Here is a 22,056-nt window from a genome sequence, read left to right as displayed (position 1 = left end):
GGAGGACATTATAGGAAAGTCTGTGCGGATGCTCAAAATGACCTCTCTCAGATGCTTCAGCAGTTTGGGAAATAGCGCCAGGCAAGGTTTTTTTTGCCCAGCACCATCAAATCTTGAGGCCCCGTCACACACAGCGATCTCACTAGCGAGATCGCCGAATTTTGTGACGCCACAGTGATCTCGCCAGCGAGATCGCGGTGTGTGATGGGGATCAGCGATCGGGCCCCCCCGCCGGGTATCGCTGATCAGGCAGCATTGTCCTGGGCCATTTTTCCATCGTTGCTCTCCCGCTGGCCAGCGCGCATTGCTGCGTGTGGCAGCGGGAGCCAACGATCAGCGAGGCTCCCAGCGCTCTAAGCTGGCGCTGGGAGCTGGTCTCTAAGGTAAATATCGGGTTACTAAGCGGCGCGAGTCACTTAGTTACCCGATTTGTACCTTAGAAACTTGCGTGCTGGCAGCTCCCGGCGCTAGCACGCAGGTTTCTAAAGTACACATACAGTAGGGTAACTAAGTGATGCTGGTGCTGATCGCTGGTGAAGCTGCCTGTTTGGCAGCTCACCAGCAATCATGTAGCGATGCACCAGCGATCCTGACAAAGTCGTATCGTTGTCGGGATCGCTGGTGCATCTTTATGTGTGACGGGGCCTTTAAAATGTTAGAAACCGCGTGAAACTACGAATTTCAGGAAATTCGACTTGAACTCGATCCTCCGCAGATTGATCCACTCATCTCTAGCTGCTACTATTATATAAAAATACACCTGCTCTGCGGTTCTCACAACTAGATAAGCAGATAACAATAGATAATATTTACCTACACAATCACTAGAGATAAGATAAACTGTCCATTTAATCAGCTGTAGAAGACTACCTATAGGCTGTAGCAGTCAGACAATCTCCAGCAGCTAATGACAGTATGAAATAAAATTGTATTAGCACACAGATGACTTTTGCGCACATTCATACAGAGTGAAAATTTAGAAGATTTTATGTCTGGATGGAAAATGTACTGTGATATATAAATATAGTATAGTATAGTATAAATATAGTATTGTAATGGGGGCCAGGGTGGTAGTCATGGTGAGGGGCTGCTGCTGTTCCATCACACCCCGACGCTCCGTTACATTATTAAAAATGTCCATTTTGCTGTGTGCTGTGTTTGCAAGGTGTCTCACCCACCTGTGGGCCAACGTTCTCCTCAGTCTGCAGAGTTCCCACTTCTTTTGGCGACACACACATATTTCCAGGGTCCAAGTTCATTTTCAGTAGAATTTTACTTAACTGGATCATCTTCACAACAGATACAGTCCAACAACCTTCAAATGACATGGAAGCTTCTTTCTCTAAGCTCTCCCTGGTCCTGTCCAATAGCGTGAAATCTGGTTCCAAGGTCTCCAGTACCACAGCTGTCTGAGTAGCCGGTCTAGCTTGTCCCAGGTGCTCCCTGTCCACTTTCCCCATCTTGGGCGAAATTACAGGATGCCGCTGCCAATCCTTCTCGGACCATAAGTCCCGGACGTCACGGGAGTGACCCATAAGCCTAGCCGCTTTGACTCTCAGGCTGCCCAGTTCCACTTGTCCTCCAAAGTCAGATCCCATGCACTTTTCTAACTTTAGTCTTTCCTTCACTGTATCCAGCACTAAACTCTGCACTGTTGCTCTTGCTATATCAAACTCTCTGCAACAACTACAAACAACTAACTACCTCAGAGAGAACTTCTCCTAACCTCTAGCTAACTCATCCCATACTCTCTTACTATTGGTTAAGTACCTTACCTTATCTTAATCTGACATGTAAATCTAAAGCCCCCGTTACACACTGCGATATCGCTAGCAATATCGCTGTAAAGTCACCGATTTTGTGACGTTGCAGCGATATTGCTAGCGATATCGCTGCATGTGATACTTACCTCCGACCCGCTCCCCCGCTGGTTATCGCTGATCGCGCAAGAAGCTGCTGGACCATTCCTCGTCGTCCACTTCCTGCGGCGCTTCCTGCTGTGACGACGAGCGACGCGTGGAGCCGGGCAGGAGGACGCAGGATCGCCTGGTGTGACAGGTAAGTAGCGACCCCCGTCCCCTGCGATGTCGCTGGTGAGATCTGCCTGTGTGGCAGCTCACTAGCGACCACCTAGCGATTCACCAGCGATCCTGACCGCGTTATATCGCTGGTCGGGATCGCTGGAGGGTCGCTAGGTGTAACGGTACACTAACTCTACTGTATAGTGCCCCCCTGAGGCTAACCCGCAACTACTCTGTAATAACTGTTACCAATGCTGACCTAACTCTAAAGGTACTGTCACACTAAGGCTGGTTTCACATTCGCGCTTTTTAAGCGCACGCACGGCCGGGGGTAGCTCCGCCCCCGAGTCGGCTCTCTGCCCGGCGTGCCCGCCCCTTCCTTGTAGCGCCGCCTCCTAGCGCACAGCGGCGCCTGCGATCGGCGCACCCTATCTTTAGCATAGGGTGCGCAGATCGTGCGCAGGCCGTGCGCTAGTTGCGCTTTGACCTGCGCTGCGCACTTTTGACGGTGCGCCGTGTGCGCCAAAATCAAACTTTTCGGATTTTGGCGTGCACGGCGCACCGTCAAAAGTGCGCAGCGCAGGTCAAAGCGCAACTAGCGCACGGCCTGCGCACGATCTGCGCACCCTATGCTAAAGATAGGGTGCGCCGATCGCAGGCGCCGCTGTGCGCTAGGAGGCGGCGCTACAAGGAAGGGGCGGGCACGCCGGGCAGAGAGCCGGCTCGGGGGCGGAGCTACCCCCGGCCGTGCGTGCGCTTAAAAAGCGCGAATGTGAAACCAGCCTTAGCGATATCGCTAGCAATATCTCTATAACTTGTGACGTTATAGCGATATTGCTAACGACATCGCTGTGGGTGATACTTACCTATGACCCGCTCCCCCGCTGGTTATCGCTGATCGCGCGAGAACGTCCTGGACCGCTTCTCGTCGTCAGCTTCCTGCGGCGCTTCCTGTGGAGAGACGAGCGACGAGCGTGGAGCCGGGCGGGAGGACGCAGGATCGCCTAGTGTGACAGGTAAGTAGCGACCCCCGCCCCCAGCGATGTCGCTGGTGAGATCTGCCTGTGTGGCAGCTCACTAGCGACCACTTAGCGATGTACCAGCGATCCTGACCGCGTCATATCGCTGGTCGGGATCGCTGGTACATCGCTAAGTGTGACAGTACCTTAAGGGTATGTGCACACAGTGCGAATTTTCCCACGGAATTTTCCGCACAAAAAACGCAGCTCTTGGCAGAAAACGCCGGTGCGTTTTTGATGCGTTTTTTGCAGTGGATTTGATGTGTTTTTGCCGCAGATTTGATGCGGGTCTTTCAATGCGTTTTGCCTGCGGATTTGTATGCGTTTTTGTAAGCTAAATAAAGATATGCTATTTAACAAAAAAAAAAAAGAGTTGTGATGTCATTTCTGTCCAATCTCCTCTTTTATATTTGTCTAACCCACACTCCATTACACACAGATAGACAGATAGATAGATAGATAGATAGATAAATATAGGATAGATAGATACATCCATATATCTATCCATAGATATATCCATAGATATTTCCATAGATATTTCTATAGATATATCCATAGATACTTCCATAGATCTTTCCATTTTTATTAATGAACAATATGTTTCATTAACAAAAAAAATGACATGGGCTCCTGCGCAATTTTCTGCACCAGAGGGGGAAAGCCGACAACCAGGGGCCAATATTTGTTGCCTGGAAAGGTAGTAATATCCATGGACCCTTCCCAGGCTATGAATATCAGCCCGCAGCTGTCTGCATAGCCTTTACTGGCTATTAAAATAGGGGGACCCCCTGGCTACAAATACCAGCCCGTAGCCGCCCCAGAAATGGTGCATCTCTAAGATGCACCAATTCTGGCACTTAGCCCCTCTTTTCCCACTCCCGTGTAGTGGTGGGATATGGGGTAATAAGGGGTTACTGTCACCTTGCTATTGTAAGGTGACATTAAGCCCGGTTAATAATGGAGAGGCGTAAATAAGACGCCTCTCCATTATTAATCTTTTGAAAGGGTTAAAAAAAACACACACACATAAGAATAAAGTCTTTTAATGAAATAAAACACAACACGGTTTTCATCTTTTTATTTAACTCCCAGATCCAAGCGACAACCTCGGTCTCCTATAATAAAAAGTAAAAGAAATAAACCAACTGTATACTCCCTGTCTGACGCAGGTGATGTCACTGCTCTATAGGGCCTCCCAGTGATGAACTGACAGGAGACAATACCTCCTGCAGTCCATCACTGAGATTACCTGAGTTCAGAGACTCACTTGACAGCACTGCTGCGTGAGAATTAGGGTTAGGGTTACGGGACCTCTTTTCCGGCAGAGGGATACACAGTGGAGGATTACCTTCGCCTATCATTTCATTGCTGGAGCCCCTGGAGAGCGGTCGCATCAGCTAATGTGGCAGCTCTCCAAGGAAGATCGTCGTGGGACCGTCGTTATGTGGACTATGGCGGAAAGGGGAGTATAGGATGGTTTATTATTTTATTTTTATTACAGGTGATCAATGGCTTCGGGGAATTAGGTGATTGGTAAGTATGTAATCTATGTTATGTGTTATATGTTGTATGTTATGTGTTCTATGTTCTGCATGTTATATGTAGTATGTTATATGTTATATGTATGTTCTTTTTTTTACATTCAACACATTAGCTTGATGATGGGACTACTACTGTCCCATCATTGGCTGATGTGTCATTCACTGTCAGCTTAGCAGGCATAGCCCTATAGGACTTGTAGTCCCATCGGATGATGCCTGCATACACACACAGCCCCACAGACCCCCGAATGGCCCAATGACCCCTGCACAGGCCCGGTAACCTCCCCACACAGGCCCCGCCAGACCCCCGACAGCCGGATAACCCCCCGCACAGGCCCCGCCAGACCCCCTGACAGCCTGATGACCCCCACACAGGCCCAGTAACCCCCCCACACAGGCCCTGCCAGACCCCCGCACAGGCCCGGTAACCCCCTGGACAGCCCGATGAGTCCCAAACTGCCCTGGTAACCCCCCCCGCAAGACCCTCTCGGAGAGCCCGATGAGCCCTGCACAGCCCCGGTAACCCCCCGCACAGGCCCCGCCAGACCACCGGACAGCCCGATGAGCCCCGCAGACACCCGCACACACACATAGCCCGCACACACATACATGCCCAGTCACCACCCACACACCATACATGCACACAGTCACCGCCCACACACTTCCCCCCCCCCCGATCTGCAGCATTCTATCCGCAGCAAAACTGCAGATTTTTTTTAGACCTGTGGTTTTGCTGCGGATCAATGCAAGTCACTGGGTGCAGAAATGCTGCAGATCCGCCCAAAGAATTGACATGCTGAGGAAATGAACCCGCAGCTTTTCCATGTGGTTTTTTCCGCAGCATGTGCACAGTGGTTTTTAATTTACATAGATTAACATTGTACTGTACATGACTTGCGGATCTGCAGCGGATCCACAGAGGCAAATCCGCTGCGGATCCACAGGCAAATCCGCACTGTATGCACATACCCCAAAACTAGATGTCCCTATCCTTGTCCCTAACATACACAGATATCAACACAGGTACATCAGTTCACATCAAGATATTGTCAGCTGTTAACATATTATACAGTGTACACCATGAACGTACAAAAACGCACCCGGTTTCACTAGGCAGGCGTGCACAGGAATACAGAGCCCAAAGCAGCCACCTGCACACCCCCTAGAGTATCATGTTTAGAGATTTCATGCACACAACACCGTGAATGTGACATCTGCAACCTGTCAGTTTATTGCTGTGGATGTCACAGTGGATTTTGCAATGCAAAGGATGACGCTCACGTTATATCCACAGCATTTGCATGTCAGAAACTGCAAAGATATGTGGCGCTCCCAGGAGTATGGTCACCACAGTGGCATTACCTTTCTCCTAGGGAGTGTGATGTCATGCTTGGAAGCAATGAAAGGTCTCTCTATCAGTTAAATACAACACACAGCACAGTTCCCACTCCAGGCCAGCAGAGGGAGCTCTGAACCAAAACTGGGGGAAGAGCTACTCTCTGGGGGCCAGCAAGGGGAAATTAGTTAGTTCGTGGGAGGAGTGAAACGTGTGTGGACGTGAGGAGAAGAGCTGGAAGATTGAGCAGAGTTCAGGCTCACTTCTAGCTGTAGCGCACGATCTGGAGTCCGGTCTCCAAGGTTGTACGGACACTGATGTTCCTGCAGCAGAAACCGGAGGAACAGGAAGCTGTAAATGCTCTGTTCCCACATAAGACTCGGAGGCACAACAACAACGTGTGAGCCAGAAGAAGAAGGCTACAGCTGTCTGACATACGAGGGAGTTCTAAAAGAGAACAAGAAAGTGGAACTTCAGTGTAAAACAGTACTGCAAGTACCTCAGATAAGCACTAGAAAGGAGACTACACAACCCATTTGCATAGAGAGATTCCTAAGTTGCTTCCTGGCTGCCAACTCCTGTTCCATCTGTAATTTAGACCCTGGACTGCACTTACAAAGCACAGTAAAGGTAACGGAAACTGCACCCTGTTGTGTCATTGCATTCTTCCTGCAAACCCTCCAGCACTGCTACATCTCTGTGCCAGACCCTACACCCTCTTCCTCAACACCTATTACCACTGCCCTGGGAATACAGCTCTACCTGTGGGGAGCTATTACATCTTGCTGCCTTATACCATCTGTCCCAGAGGATCTGCCTGCAGCGTCGGCTTAACCCCTTCATTGCCGATCACCACAGGTGGCGTCACGTATCATCCACTTATAAACTTTAACCAGCCACTCTTAACCCCGTTTACATGGACGCCCAGGGCCACGGACTAGGTCACTGCTACTGTGACACTTCCCTATGAGATACCGGCCCGGTACCGAGTACCCCACCGCCCTGGCCAATTTAGTGCAGTCAATGCGGTTATAAGCTTGCTGGGGACTTTCAGTTTCTGTAAATCCATAAGAAATACGTAAATGGGATCATAGAGTATCCTAAATATTCAAGCGAAGAAGGGTGTACATATGTGTAAGGAGCAATGCTTCTCTTTGTGGAAAGTGCCAAACTGGAGTAAGGAGACTTATTTCCATGCAATGCACCTCTGGGAATTAAAAAATGCAGATAGCCTCTTCAGAAAGAAGAGGACTTGATCTCTGCCATCACACATTGAATGCAGTAATCATAAAAGTCAGGGTCGATATTGACTTAAGCCCCCATCACACTTAGATCGCTGCTGAGTCACAAGTTTTGTGACGCAACAGCAATCTCACCAGTGATCTCGCTGTGTGTGACCACTATCAGCGACCGGTCCCCCCGCCGGTATCGCTGATCGTGCGCTAATGTCCTGGACATTTTTTTGATCGTTGGTCTCCCGCTGGCCAGCACGCATCGCTGTGTGTGGCAGCAGGAGACCATCGATCAGCGACCTCCCAGCGCTGTAAGCAGACGCTGGAAGCTGGTATCCAAGGTAAACAGCGGGTAATTAGGCGCCGAGCGCTTAGTTACCCGCTGTTTACCTTGGATACCAGCTCCCAGTGCGAGCACGCTGGTATCCAGGGTACACAGCGGGTAACTAAGCGACGCGCGCGCTTGTTACCCGCGTCATCGCTGGTTCTGATTGCTGGTCCTGATCGCTGGTGAGATCTGCCTGTTTGACAGCTCACCAGCGATCATGTAGCGACACACCAGCGGTCCTGACCAGGTCATATCGTTGTCGGGATCGCTGGTGCATCGCTTAGTGTGACAGGGGCCTTAGAATTTCTACCTCCAATAGGTGGCACCAGAGATCAAGGTCTTCCTCCTGAAGAGGCTATTTGCAAGATTGAAAGAAGACACAATTCCATCTATTTCAACCTATAACTTAAATTCCTGTTTATATGGATCGATTAGTGGCATGATACGACTTTTTACTGATCGGCGAGTCGTTCAAATGCCTATTTGGCAGCAGGGGCTAAAATTCAGCCCTGGCCATTTGAAAACACACAGGCCCATGCTGTCCCAGTCCCCAAGCACCAGATGGGATATATTACTAATATTACCCTGGATTTAGGAAAGCAAGTTTTACTACAAGACCAATATTTCTAATGATACCTGTGACCTGCTGGGATAAGGGACGACAAACTCTTAACAGTATGGGTGTCTTGAGAACACTGATTCTGTTAACAATGTAGCAAACAAGGCGGCCCACGACCAGACAGGCCCTTCTTGCATTTGCCAGTATTTCCAGATGGCCAGTTCGGCCCTGTTTGGCAGTCATTCTGCTGCAATGGCAGAATATGGCGACTTCCCCACTATAAACTCCAGAAACACTTTTCACAGATGTTTGAGGAAGCATTTACACTGCAAGATAATCGTCAGAACCTGACCAGTGGGCGCAACCTCACTCCATACACTTGTACGGAGACGCTGCATCCCGTCTAGTGATGCGAAAGTCCAGTGGAAGTGGCCTCGTTCAATACAAGTTGTAGGGATTCGACTCGCTCAGGTGCAGCGGGAGACAGTCAAGAGGCAGGTTCTTTTAAAGTTCATGCGGTTTATTTGTGTCACAAACCATAAATCAGCATATCACAAAAATAGTCTCTAGCTTAGGCAAAAAAGAACATAAAAATGTCCATTACTTCAGGCTCAGTCCTGGAGTCTCAGCAAAACACAGGAGGCTTATCCCTCCTCACATACAACCAGCATACATAGGCCTCACCAGGTCAGCAGCCTCAGCACGTGGTCTTCAGGAAGGTAGCCCACCGGCTTGCCGGGACCTTCCACATGGCCCAATCAGATCCATGTGCTTTCTCTCATGTGACCAGACCTCAGGTACCTTATATGGTCCATAACCACACCCACAGGTGATCACATGGCTATGACCTCACTAAAAGTCCTATTACACATAGCCACACACAGACTTCCCTGACACATTGTAACGGAAACGTCAGCAGTACCTCTGCTGATCAATACACATATTCAAGCTTCCATCACAAGGCCACCTACCTTGGGATACATAACAGTCATTCAGCATCCTATACCCATTACCACAATGGATATGCCTGTAGGCCCGTCCTGGGACACCCACACAGCGCCCCCTAGCGGACATAGTGGTCACTACACCACAATGTGTATGGAGAGAGGCAGCGCCCTCTAGTTGGGTTCTGGCCTAAAGTATGTATAACTCATACATATCCTTCAGTCCCGGCTCAGAAACCAGCAAATGCCCGTACAAATTCATGAGTCTGCAGTCACACATATTTTTTTGTCCTTTTTCTGAACAGATAATTTCATTTAAGATTTCCCTATTGGTTCACTCCCCAGTACGTCTTTGCCTCCACTGGGTTGGATATTTCCACATATTTTGCCTTTTAAATGTACACTTAAAAGTTATAATTTATACTGCACACTTTAGATCCTGCATTTCATGCCATATTGTATCTCCTTTTTTCCTGTAAACTGCAGTAGAAAATAGACATGAACATATTGTGCTGCAAAATACTGTCCTGATTTATTTCTAAATCTATCTCTATTATGCTCAGATCTCCAATTTTCTGATCCTATATAGCTGTAAATGGTTAAATGACAATTTCTGCTGCTTACCCCAGCAATTGGTTTAGTTAAATGGTTTATTTTAATGACGTGTTAGTGGCCACATGGTGCAGGAAGGCGTGCATTGTACTGTGAATTGCTGCAGTTTTCACTGCTGTACTTTTTATAGGGGAAATAAGATGAAAATGTCTTTCATTACAAAACCACAGAACGTTGCAATAAATAAGTGCTGTTTTCTAACACATAGCATACTAATGGCCCGAAATACGTACACTGTATACAAAAATCCACATTACACAAGATTTACTTACTTTTCCATAGACTCCAATGCGGTTTGGGTCCACAAATGGCAGCTTTTTCAATTGCCTCGAGAAAAAAATGATTGTTTAATTAAGTCAAGAGTGAATCAAGAGGTTTGCCTCAACTATACATTCTCCTGTATCGACCACCTTGTCTTAAGATCATTACTACATAGAATTAAGGGATATCTATCTTACTGACGGCTCCGCTTTATTACAATCTTGTGCATTACTCCAGTCGGTTTCTGAATGTGTTTATTTGTAAGGATTTGATATTGTGCCACATAACAGATTGGAGACTGCAGATAGCCGGAGGTTTGGTAATGTGTCTGCATATACGATGGCTCATAGTGGTATCACAGCTACAGAGGATACATGGGTGCGTGACTAATCTTACCAAACGTAAACCATTTCCACATCATTTTTAAAGACTGACTAACCCATTTAAAGGGAACCTGTCACTAGATTCAAGCTGAACGGACAATGGGCAGCATGCATCAGAGCCTGGTTATGTGACTGCAACCGGTTTGATATAGCTTGAAACGTGCCATTTCAGAGAAAACAGTTTGAAAAGCCGGTCAGAGATGATAGGAAAAGATGTGATTAGCCCGATGCGATTCCTGGAGCTTCTTCCTGTCTCCAGTTGATTGACAGTTTTATTTACATGTGTGTACATAGGAAGATACCTGACAACTGGAACAGGGTAGTTATCTCTTCTCAGGTTCGGTGTCACGTAGTGACTAGAGACAGTGGGCGCCTACCCAATCTCTCAAACTAGGGGTGCCCTAGTCTATCCCTATCTCCCAGAATAATTTGAAGATGGAAATGCCAGGGTCACGTGCCCTGCTATGTTCCTATATTAACGCTTATCTGTTCCCTTCCCATCCAGAGAGGTGTGAGGCAAAATTGTAAAGAATAAAACTAACCAGACAAATAAGGGAAAACGGACTGGGATAAATGAAAACTAAAATCATAAAATACACTCACCAAACAGAGTGGAACACAGGGGAGGTATAGGAGGGTGAAACCAAATAGGAGAGTATGAGGATGTGCACACCAACTCCATACAACAATCTCCTGAACAACTCTCCAAATGCCCACTCCAAAAAGGAACTTCACCTCCAACTCCTAACCAGGCAATAAGAACTATCACTGGCAATTCCCAAGTGGCAGTGGCAAGCATATATTAACAGAAGGGAGCGGCCAACACTGAACAGCTGAGACATTCCCAGTTGGATAGCTACAGGAGATCAACTGAACTGATTAACCCTTGCACTGCCAGCAAGGAAAAACCTGCACTGTTTCACCCCTTCACAACCTTGGGATTTTGCATTTTTGTTTCCCATTCTTCTCAGAGCCATAACTTTTTTTATTTTTCCATCAATACGGCAATATGAGGGCTTTATTTTTGCAGAACGAATTGTACTTTTGAACAACATAATTGATTTTACCATACTGTGTACAGAAAAATGGGAAACAATTCCAAGTGTGGCAAAATTCAAAAAGACCAAAAGAATGCAAATCCACAATTGTTTATTTTTTTTTTTCTTACCATGTTCACTAACTGCTAAAACTGAACTTGCATGGGGTGATGCTCATAGCAGATCTGCAATGACAAGCACTGGGGTATTCTGCAGACCTCCAGTTGTCATACCAACCCATCGGCACCCCGCGACCAGGTGACAGGGAATTGACAGTGGCATTGAACTTGATAACAGCTGAGGGTGGATTGCGATTCCACCCACGGCCGATAGGGGCACATTACAGATGATCATATCAATTATTATGTGCCTGAAAAGATGTGGGCTAAGCACTGGAGCCTGCATCAAATGCTGAGATACAAACTATGACGTAAATACATGTCATAGGTCATGAAGAGGTTAATAAGATGGTGAAGCAGTTTTAATCAGTGCTATAGTTTGATAAAACAGATGCCGTGATCTTCTGTCCCCTGTCTCTCATTGTATCCCAGTGCCACTCTGACTCTGACCCATGGGGTAACAGGTCAATTCCCTGGTGGGCCCCTTTGAAGTCAGTCACCCAATATGAGCAGTAGTTAGCCCATTAATTTTGATTCATTATGTACAGGCAGAAGCAGCATCTCATGATTCACTCAACTATCCTGTTTACTACTATAGAAGCATAGCTAAAATTATGAAGGAGGGTAATGTAATATTTGCATGTAGCTGAACAATAGACCCCCAAAGCCAATACTACTGGTGGGCCTACTGGTGGGCCCTTGCCACCCCTGAGCAACACTGTATCTTCCTATAGTCCTTGGCCAGCATTTCAAACTATGCTTTCTCTGAAGCTCTGAAGTGTTTCACAGTAAAACTACCTAACTGTAATCAAATAAGGTTTTATAATTAATTAGCCTTTATGCAGATTTCCTCTCATACTCCAAAGACATACTGAATTTAGATTGTGAGTCCCAATGGAGACAGTGATGATGGTGTCTGTAAAGCACTGTGGACTTAATGGTGCTATATAAGAGAGTAAAATAAATAAATAAAACAGATTACAGTAGGATAATATCAGCTAATATGATATGCCATGGCAGTTAATGAAGAAAAGCCAATTAAAGGGAATATAGTGTCAGAGAATTACCAATTGTTTAAATCAAGTTAATGAGTATTTAAAAATGTAATTTATTTTTATCACTGTATGTATAGCAAAATTATATAAGTGCTTATATATAAAGCTCTTGCAAATATTAAGAGACCACTGCAAAATTTTCAGTTTGTCTGATTTCTCTCTTTATAGGTATATTTTTGAGTAAAATGTAAATTGCTCTTTTATTCTATAAACTACTGACTACATGTCTTCGAATTTCCAAGCACTAAATTATGTAATTATTTTCAGAAAATGAGAAATGGTCAAAATATAAACAAAATGCAGTGCTTGCAGACCTCAAATAATGCTAAGAAAACAAATTCATAATCATTTAGAAACAACAATACTAATGTTTTATCTCAGGAAGAGTTCAGAAATCAGTATTCGGTGGAATAACCATGATTTTTAATCACAGCTTTCATGCATCTTGGCATGCTTTCCGCCAGTCTTTCACACTGCTTTTGGGTGACCTTATGACAGTCCTGGTACAAAAATGTAAGCAGTTCTTCTTTGTTTGATGGTTTGTGACTATCCATCTTCCTCTTGATTACATTCCAGAGGTTTTCAATGTGGCTCAGGTCTGGAGATTGGGCTGGCCATGACAGGGATTTGATGTGGTGGTCCTTCATCCACACATTGACTGACCTAGCTGTGTGGCATGGTGCATTGTCCTGCTGGAAAAACAGTTCTCAGAGTTGGGGAACATTGCCTCGGCAGAAGGAATCAACTGTTTTTCCAGGATAACCTTGTATGTGGCTTGATTCATATGCCCTTCGCAAAGATTAACCTGCCCAATTCCGGCCTTGCTGAAGCATCTCCAGATCATCACCAATCTTCCACCAAATTTCACAGTGGGTTCAAGACATTGTGGCTTGTACGCCTCTCCAGGTCTCCATCTAACTATTAGACGACCAGGTGTTGGGCAAAGCTGAAAATTAGACTCATCAGAGAAGATTACCTTACTATGGTCCAATCCTTATGGTCTTTGGCAAACTTCAGCCTGACTATCCTTTGCTTCTCATTGATGAAATGCTTTTTTCTAGCTTTACATGACTTGAGCCCTGCCTCTAGGAGCCTGTTACGAACTGTTCTTGCCGTGCCCTTCACCCCAGCTGCCATTCCTTTTGTAGGTCGGTCTGTAGCTTTGTTGTCCCCAATGTCTGCTGCTTAATCTTGTTGTAATGGATTGCCGTCTTAGAAATTTTAAGGATGGAGGAAAATTGATGCTCACTGTATCCCTCTGCTAGTAAAGCCATAATTGAGCCCTTCTTTTCCTCACTCAAGACTTTTCTTTTCAACTCCTTTGGCATGAATAAAAGTTTCTTTCCTCATTCCTATTACTTTTGGGATATTACTAGCACTTGTTTTGCCATCCAGCTTGTCCTATTGTAAGAGGATTGTGAACACCACAGCAGGGTTTTTTATACTTTCCTTCGTTAAATAAGATTTGGTTCAGGTGATCACCTAATCAGAAGCACATTAAGTAGAATGAGGTGTACTCTGGTTGGAATTCAACTGACACTGGAATGGAATGGCTGTCAGACATGTAGAGAAGCTGATTTTTATAAAACTGTCCAGTGGTCTCTTAGTTTTTGCCATATATATACACTCACTGGCCACTTTATTAGGTACACCATGCTAGTAACGGGTTGGACCCCCTTTTGCCTTCAGAACTGCCTCAATTCTTCGTGGCAGAGATTCAACAAGGTGCTGGAAGCATTCCTCAGAGATTTTGGACCATATTGACATGATGGCATCACACAGTTGGCGCAGATTTGTCGGCTGCACATCCCTGATGCGAATCTCGCGTTCCACCACATCCCAAAGATGCTCTATTGGCTTGAGATCTGGTGACTGAGGAGGCCATTTGAGTACAGTAAACTCATTGTCATGTTCAAGAAACCAATCTGAGATGATTCGAGCTTTATGACATGGCGCATTATCCTGCTGAAAGTAGCCATCAGATGTTGGGTACATTGTGGTCATAAAGGGATGGACATGGTCAGCAACAATACTCAGGTAGGCTGTGGCGTTGCAACGATGCTCAATTGGTACCAAGGGGCCCAAAGAGTGCCAAGAAAAAATTCCCCACACCATGACACCACCACCACCAGCCTGAACCGTTGATACAAGGCAGGATGGATCCATGCTTTCATGTTGTTTACGCCAAATTCTGACCCTACCATCCGAATGTCGCAGCAGAAATCGAGACTCATCAGACCAGGCAACGTTTTTCCAATCTTCTACTGTCCAATTTCGATGAGCTTGTGCAAATTGTAGCCTCAGTTTCCTGTTCTTAGCTGAGAGGAGTGGTACCCAGTGTGGTCTTCTGCTGCTGTAGCCCATCTGCCTCAAAGTTCGACGCACTGTGCGTTCAGAGATGCTCTTCTGCCTACCTTGGTTGTAACGGGTGGCAATTTGAGTCACTGTTGCCTTTCTATCAGCTCGAACCAGTCTGCCCATTCTCCTCTGACCTCTGGCATCAACATGGCATTTCCGGCCACAGAACTGCCGCTCACTGGATTTTTTTTCTTTTTCGGACCATTCTCTGTAAACCCTAGAGATGGTTGTGCGTGAAAATCCCAGTAGATCAGCAGTTTCTGAAATACTCAGACCAGCCCTTCTGGCACCAACAATCATGCCACGTTCAAAGGCACTCAAATCACCTTTCTTCCCCATACTGATGCTCGGTTTGAACTGCAGGAGATTGTCTTGACCATGTCTACATGCCTAAATGCACTGAGTTGCCGCCATGTGATTGGCTGATTAGAAATTAAGTCTTAACACACAGTTGGACAGGTGTACCTAATAAAGTGGCCAGTGAGTGTATATATATATATATATATATATATACATACACACACACACACACGCAATTTTCACATTGGTCTTTGGAGATAATTTTATACTCAAACTTCCTGTTCTATATTGATAAGTTTTCAGATGTCTCATTATCATCACAGGCAGGATTGCAATGATCAATATACAGTTGATAATACAAGAGCTACCATTGAAAATAGGCGATGTCAGAGCTGACCTTTCTCACCCTTCCATCTCAATGACCTTAGCACATGGTCACTAGATCCTTCAGTACAAAATATAGGGTCCGAGTCTGTCTTTTCCTGCTAAGGTACATGTGGATTTCCTGAAAGAACATGAAGTAGGATTCTAAACTAGCCCCAGTGGCAAATGTGAAAATGTGCAAGGCTTCTAATATTTTTAACACAGATTGTGATATGAACAACAACAATAAAAATTACCAAATTGTTTTAACAAATGCATTTCAAATAAAAAATGGAAATAAACAATAGGTCATGTTAGATTGTGAGCCCCAATGGGGACAGTGTAGATAATGTCTGTAAAGCGCTGTGGAAATAATGGCGCCATATAAGTGAGTATAATAAATAAGTAAATAAATGTTTTGCCGACACTTGCCCTTAAAATCAAGACAGTCTTGGTAAATCAAATAGTGAGTATAAAGCTGACATACTGCACCACGGGAATATAATCTTTAGCATCAACAGAACCAAGTTTCTTGTCCGTTTCATGAAGTAAATTCAATCCTTGGTTTTTTGTTCCTCGGCCATCAAACTGGGCAACGATAATATTGAATGAGCTGACGAGCACCGACTGCCATCCTAGTGAGAACTCCTCTGTGACCTGCTGGGTCCCTGGAGCTTCGGGTCTGCAAAGGGGGAAATGTATCTTGTTACAGTATGAAAACAAATAATAATTGTTTATATACAGTAGATTCTTCTTCTTTTTCTGTCTAGCGCTTAAAACCATAAGGCTACTTTCACACATCAGGTTTTCGGCGTCAGGCGCGATCCGGCGTCGTGCCGGAGCGCCGGATCCGGCAAATATTTCATAAAACCGGATGTGACGGATCCGTTTTTCTGCCGGATCCGTCTTGTTCTTGACAGACAAAACCGGATCCGTCTCATCCGGTTCATCCGTTTTTCGATCCGTTTTTCGACGGATTACGCCGGATCCGGTTTTTAAAAACACCCCTTGTGGCCTTCCGAACGGGATTGGCTACTGGAAAACTATATATAGCGTGTTCCTACAGCCCTTCTTTGACAGGTTGTAGAGGAGAAAGTGCAGGTTGGAGAGAAGAGCAAGTTACTGGCGAAGATGGATGTTGTCATTGAAATATTTTGAAGAATTTGGCGGATTTTACAGCGGAGGCGAATCGTTTGAGGGTGATTGTTCTGGAGAAGGAGAGAGCGAGACAGCAGTGCATCAGGCATCGTAGATGACGTTTGTGGATCCACCCCATCACAGCCAAGAGAATGACGCGTGGGGTCTATTCTACACTCTGCATGGACCTTCGACGAAACCCGGATAAATTTTTTGGATATGTTCGGATGAAAATGGAGAATTTTGATTACTTGGTGGAGCGCATTGCACACCTCATAAGAAAAGCAGACACCTATTGCCACTTCTCTGTTTCACCCGCAGAGCGCCTGATGGTGACTTTAAGGTAAGCCACATTTATTGGATATGCTCGCATCAGAGCACACTTTCACTGCAATCTTGTTGGTGGTAGTTTGTATCTCCAAGTGTTATAGCTGAGTTTTGGTATGTAATGCTGTGATTTAAAACTAATTGATTGTTTTTTAATTCCCCACAGATTTCTTGCAACTGGAGAATCCCTTTCGTCACTGCATTTCCAGTACAGACTCGGGATTTCCACCATATCTGGAATAGTGAAGCACACATACCGTGCACTGTGGGACTCCTTAGCTGAAGAGTTTTTACCAGAGCCCACAACAGAGAGGTGGATTGAAATTTCAGAAAAGTTTCAACAGCTATGTCAGTTTCCCAACTGCTTGGGCGCTGTGGATGGGAAACATCCGCATTGTAAAGCCAGCCGGATCGGGATCGGAATATTTCAATTACAAGAAATATTTTTCAATTGTCCTCATGGCCATCGCTGACGCGGAATACAAATTTATTGCTGTTGATATTGGGGCCTATGGCCGCTCCAATGACTCTCAAGTTTTCAAACTGTCTGCCATGTGGCGTAAACTGTATGGAAACACCTTCCAGTTCCCACCCCCTAGACCGCTGCCGCAAACATCTGGTCCACCTATGCCATTTGTCTGTGTAGGGGATGAAGCCTTCCAGCTGTCAGAACACCTTTTGAAACCGTACGGTAGCAGAGGATTGTCAAGAACAAAACGCATTTTTAATTACCGCCTCACAAGAGCAAGAAGAATGGTTGAATGTACCTTTGGTATTCTGACAGCCAAATGGCGGGTCCTATTGACTGCGATCAACATCAAGACAGAAACTGTGGACGAGGTGATCAAAGCTTGCGTGGTACTCCACAATTTTGTTATCTGCAAGGAACCCATTTCCATTGAGGACACCTCTGAAGAAACCACCTTGCAAGATTACCATGACATTACCACTAGAAGTTCTGTGACGGTTTCAGTAATGAGGGACAATTTTGCACTATACTTTATGTCACCTCAAGGCAGAGTACACTGGCAGGATGACAGAGTGTTAAAGATTTGTGCCCTTAACCAAAATTGTGTACCTTCTGTACCAACAGTATATACCTTTGCCAACCAAAGTTGACTATCTTGTCATGGTCTTACTATTTTTAGCTTTAGGCCACAGGTGTGTACCTGGTTGTGTTTTATGCAAAGTATTTCACCTTTTAACAAAAGTTGTGTACATTGTTAGGAAATCACCAACAATAAACACAACTTTTTAGGTGAAATACTTTGCTTCAAACACAACCAGGAACACAACTGTGGCAAAAAGCTAAAATTTACCCACAGTTATATACCTAGTTTTGAATACCTTTTTACCTTTTAAATACCCTGTATTTAACCTTTTTGGCCGCAGAAAGAAATGACAGACAACCAGTGTAAAATAATTTAACTTTTATTGAAAATTGTTTTTTTTAGTAAACTGTTTTTAAATTTTAATAAACTTTTTTAATAAAGCTTTGAAACCATAAAACTGGTCATTTTTATTAAAATACACACATATTATAAATCTGTGTAGTGTGGGGTGGAAATACTGCTGGAGGGGCTGCGGGACACTTCGACACTGGGAGTATGGAGAGAGGACTGGGATCGTGGTGGGGAAGGAACAGTTAGAGGTGAAGGTGTGGAAAAAGCTACAGAATGGGTGGACATGTGGGAGGCAGAAGAGGTGGTGGGCGGTGGAGTGGAGGGTTGGGCAGGGACTGTAGGAGCAGATGATGTTGATGACAAGTTGTATGGGGAAGGAGTTTGGTATGGGGCAGGTTGCTGGAAGTGGGGAGATGTCTGGTACTGGGGAGGTTGCTGGTACTGGGGAGGTTGCTGGTACTGGGGAGGTTGCTGGTACTGGGGAGGTGGATGGTATGTAATACGAGGGGTAGGATGGAAAGTGGCTGGAGGGGGTGCAGGTGGAGGAACTACTGGGGTGGGAAGAGGAGGTTGGGAGGTAACGTGCTGGAGAGCACCGTGGCATGAATGCATTACATGCATCTGCTGGGTAGGAGATAGCATTTCCATGCGCTCCACAACAGACCTGAAAAAGGTGTGGTTTGGCGAAGATCTTGCTTCTGAATGCATGGTTTGCAGAAGTGTCTTCACCTCCAGAATGCTGGAGTTGATCTGCTGAAAGCCTGCGGAGATTTGCTCTGACAAGACTTTTAGACAGTTCTGGAAAGATGCATTCAGATGCAAGAACTCTGGCGCATAAGTCTTTTCCTGACCCCTCTGCCGCTGCCGCCCAGTACCCGCAGGTGTACTAGAGGTGGCAGGGGCAGAAGGGTGGGGTAAAGGGAAAGCGATCTCCTCACCAGCAGCTTCATGTAATGTAGGCGGCCACGATGCTCCTGTGCTGGTGGATGGGACAGAGGGGTCGAATGTGTGGGAAGGCTGTGAAGGTGCAGATGTACAGGGAGCGGTCGAAGTGTCCTTCGGTGCCGGTCTCCTCAGGGATCGCCTCAGAAGGGTCCAACCGTGCAGGCTCCCGAGTGCTGCTCACCGTGCTGTGGAATAAAGAGAAAAAAAACAATTAAAAAAGTGACATGGCATGGCCCTGGCTGAAAAAAAATTGTTACATCTAAACATTTTTTTTTCACATGTGGTGTGTAATATTTACCTTCTGGTGACCATTGTATCCCGGAGGAACGACAGGGCTTGTGCGTACTTGTACTTGCTCCTGCGTCCTCCAGATCCACTCGGGGCCCGCATCTCTTTATTGAACTCCTTCTTGAAACGATCCCTCACAGACCGCCACCGCTTCACAATTCTGTCCCCTGAAACGAGAAAGGAGTGGTTAGTATACAACATCAGTTTTTCCCAAACTCCAGTCCTCATGGTCCCCAGGGGTCATGTTTTCAGGATTTCCATAGTAAATAGAAATCCTGAACACATGATCCGTGGGGACCACGAGGACTGTTGTTCGGGAAACACTGGTTTACATCAAGCAACCGGTACTGTATATACTTACGCTCTTTAATCTGGGCCCGAGCATCGAGGTCCTCCCAGCGGTCCACAAGGAGCGAACAGATTTCCTCCCAGAGTCGTCGGGTAACGATCAGGTCAGCGTGGCGGCGGTCAGCCATATTCCAGAGCGGCTCCCTTTCTCTGACGAGATCGATGAGGTGGTCCACATCGATTCCTCCATCCTCACCGTCAGAGTCGGGAGCACGCTGTGAAGGCTGTTAAAGAAAAAGACAAAAATAAAATAATTAGCCTCCACAAAAGAAATGAAATAGAAAGTGCAAAAAAACAAAGCAAAAATATTTATACTTACACGCTGGTAACCGCCGCGTTGCTGTCGCCGACGACCCTGGGAGGCACTGCGAGGACCTCTTGGCCGAGCACCAGATTGGGAAGACTAGAGAAGAAAACAAAAAATGTTATGTCTTTGGATGTAGGCATTTGTTTGCTGTGTGTGGTCTGCAGAACATTGTTTTCTATGTGTTGTGTGTAGTGTGATGTTGTGTTTCTGTGTTTGATGCCAAAAACTTACCAATTGTGAGCCCACTCCAGGTGTCTGTCCACCCCTTCCTTCTTCTTCTGGGAGCTCCTCTTCATCTTGTGATTCCTGTTTTGAAATAAAAGGCAATGAATAGACATATATTACAGAGATGATGGATTTTGGAAATAAAAACTTACCGTCAAACGCTGACGATGAGAGGGAGGGCTCCCAGAAGAAGATGTGCTGTCTTCCTGCTGGCCAGACTCCATGCCTGTGGGTGGTGTTACAGCTGCTGCCAGTGCTGCCAGTGCTGCTGCTGCATCTCTTGGGCGGCTGTTGAATAAAGAGAAACAAAGGGCCAATGAATATCTTGATATTCCATGGCCCTAGTTTGGAGGAATGGGGGATTTGATAATTACCGTCTCTCATCTGCTGCTGGACTCCCCTCCTCAGCATGTTCCATTTGCTGCTCCATTTGGCGTGGTGGTGGTGCTGATGGTGCTGCAGTGGTCTCCTGCCTTCTCCTGCGCCTGGTTCCTGTCTTGGGTGGCATGTTGGGTGTGGCTGAGGGTCCCACTGTCTTGCTTTTATATATGTGTCTTGTGGGCAGAGCTACTGAGCATGCTCAGACCAAAAAAACCGGATCCGGCCACCGGATCCGTCTGTCGCCGGATCCGGCGCATTGCGGCGCTCATAGGCTTTCATTGTGTGAAAAAGCCGGACGTGCCGGATCCGGCGTGTCCGGCTTTTTCGCTGGAGACAAAAAACGTTACAGTAGCCGTTTTTTCCAGACGCCGGATTGCGACACATTGCCGGATCCGGCGAAAACCGGATGAAACGCATGGCCATCCGGCGCGATCCGGCGCAAATGCAAGTCAATGGGGGGGAACCGGATCCGGCATTGCATTTCGCCGGATCCGATTTTTGTCAAAAGCGTCGGATCGCGCCTGACGGCGAAAACCTGATGTGTGAAAGAGGCCTAAGTAGTCAAGTGTTAGGCCGGGATCACACTTGTGAGTGCAATGTGAGAAACTCACGCGAGTCTCTCGCATCAATACCTGGCCTTGCCGCCGGCACTTGGGGACCGAGCAATCAGCTGCATAGAATTACACGCAGCTGCACACTCCGGTCGGTCTGAGTGCCAGCGGCAGTGCCGGGTATTGATGCGAGAGGCTCACGTGAGTTTCTTGCATTGCACTCGTAAGTGTGACCCCGGCCTTATTCTGACTCTCTACATTGTTGCTGTCATAGATTAGTATAACAATTAGTGCAATATAAAATGAGGAGCACAGGACCATGGCCCCCACATGTTAGCTCTGTATGGAATATACAACGGACATTTGCTACAGGGAGCAGTCAGACGGCCGTATAACATGGTCAAGTGGTATGTGATGTTATATCGGATAGCACTCGGCCCAATTTTATACTATGGGGCAGTGCAGATCTGCGATTTTTTTTTTTCTCACGCTGATCGTGATTTTCTCTATATGTAGCAGTGGAGATGTACTGATATCCATAGCATGAGCGATCACAGCTGCAAGTCCCCTTAGGGGACTACTGAATACAGTAAAAAGTAAAAAAATGTTTTAAAAAATATGAAAATACAAAAAAAATTAAAAAGCGCAAAAGTTCAAATCACCCCCATTTTGCTCC

The 22,056-nt window shown here is 46.1% G+C and overlaps 1 protein-coding gene across 2 annotated transcripts in view; it reads right to left on the bottom strand.

Moving 5' to 3' along the window:
• LOC141076136 (inactive dipeptidyl peptidase 10-like) overlaps nucleotides 1-22,056 on the bottom strand; it is a 491,503-nt gene that overhangs the window by 31,504 nt on the left and 437,943 nt on the right. For both annotated transcript variants that reach the window (XR_012227421.1, XM_073563456.1), the window contains exons 20-21: nucleotides 15,956-16,150; nucleotides 9,865-9,919 (exon numbers count right to left, since the gene is read on the bottom strand). Coding sequence is in view for 1 of the 2 variants with exons in the window: in XM_073563456.1 (XP_073419557.1) it covers nucleotides 9,865-9,919; nucleotides 15,956-16,150 (250 nt within the window). In the remaining variant the exon portion in view is untranslated. The remainder of the gene's footprint in view (nucleotides 1-9,864; nucleotides 9,920-15,955; nucleotides 16,151-22,056) is intronic.

Source organism: Dendrobates tinctorius, unplaced genomic scaffold (genome assembly GCF_039654945.1).
Source record: "Dendrobates tinctorius isolate UK_male_01 unplaced genomic scaffold, ASM3965494v1 ptg000388l, whole genome shotgun sequence".
Taxonomy (NCBI): domain Eukaryota; kingdom Metazoa; phylum Chordata; class Amphibia; order Anura; family Dendrobatidae; genus Dendrobates; species Dendrobates tinctorius.
Note: the sequence above shows the minus strand (reverse complement) of the source record. Positions and strands in the feature narration are given on the sequence as shown.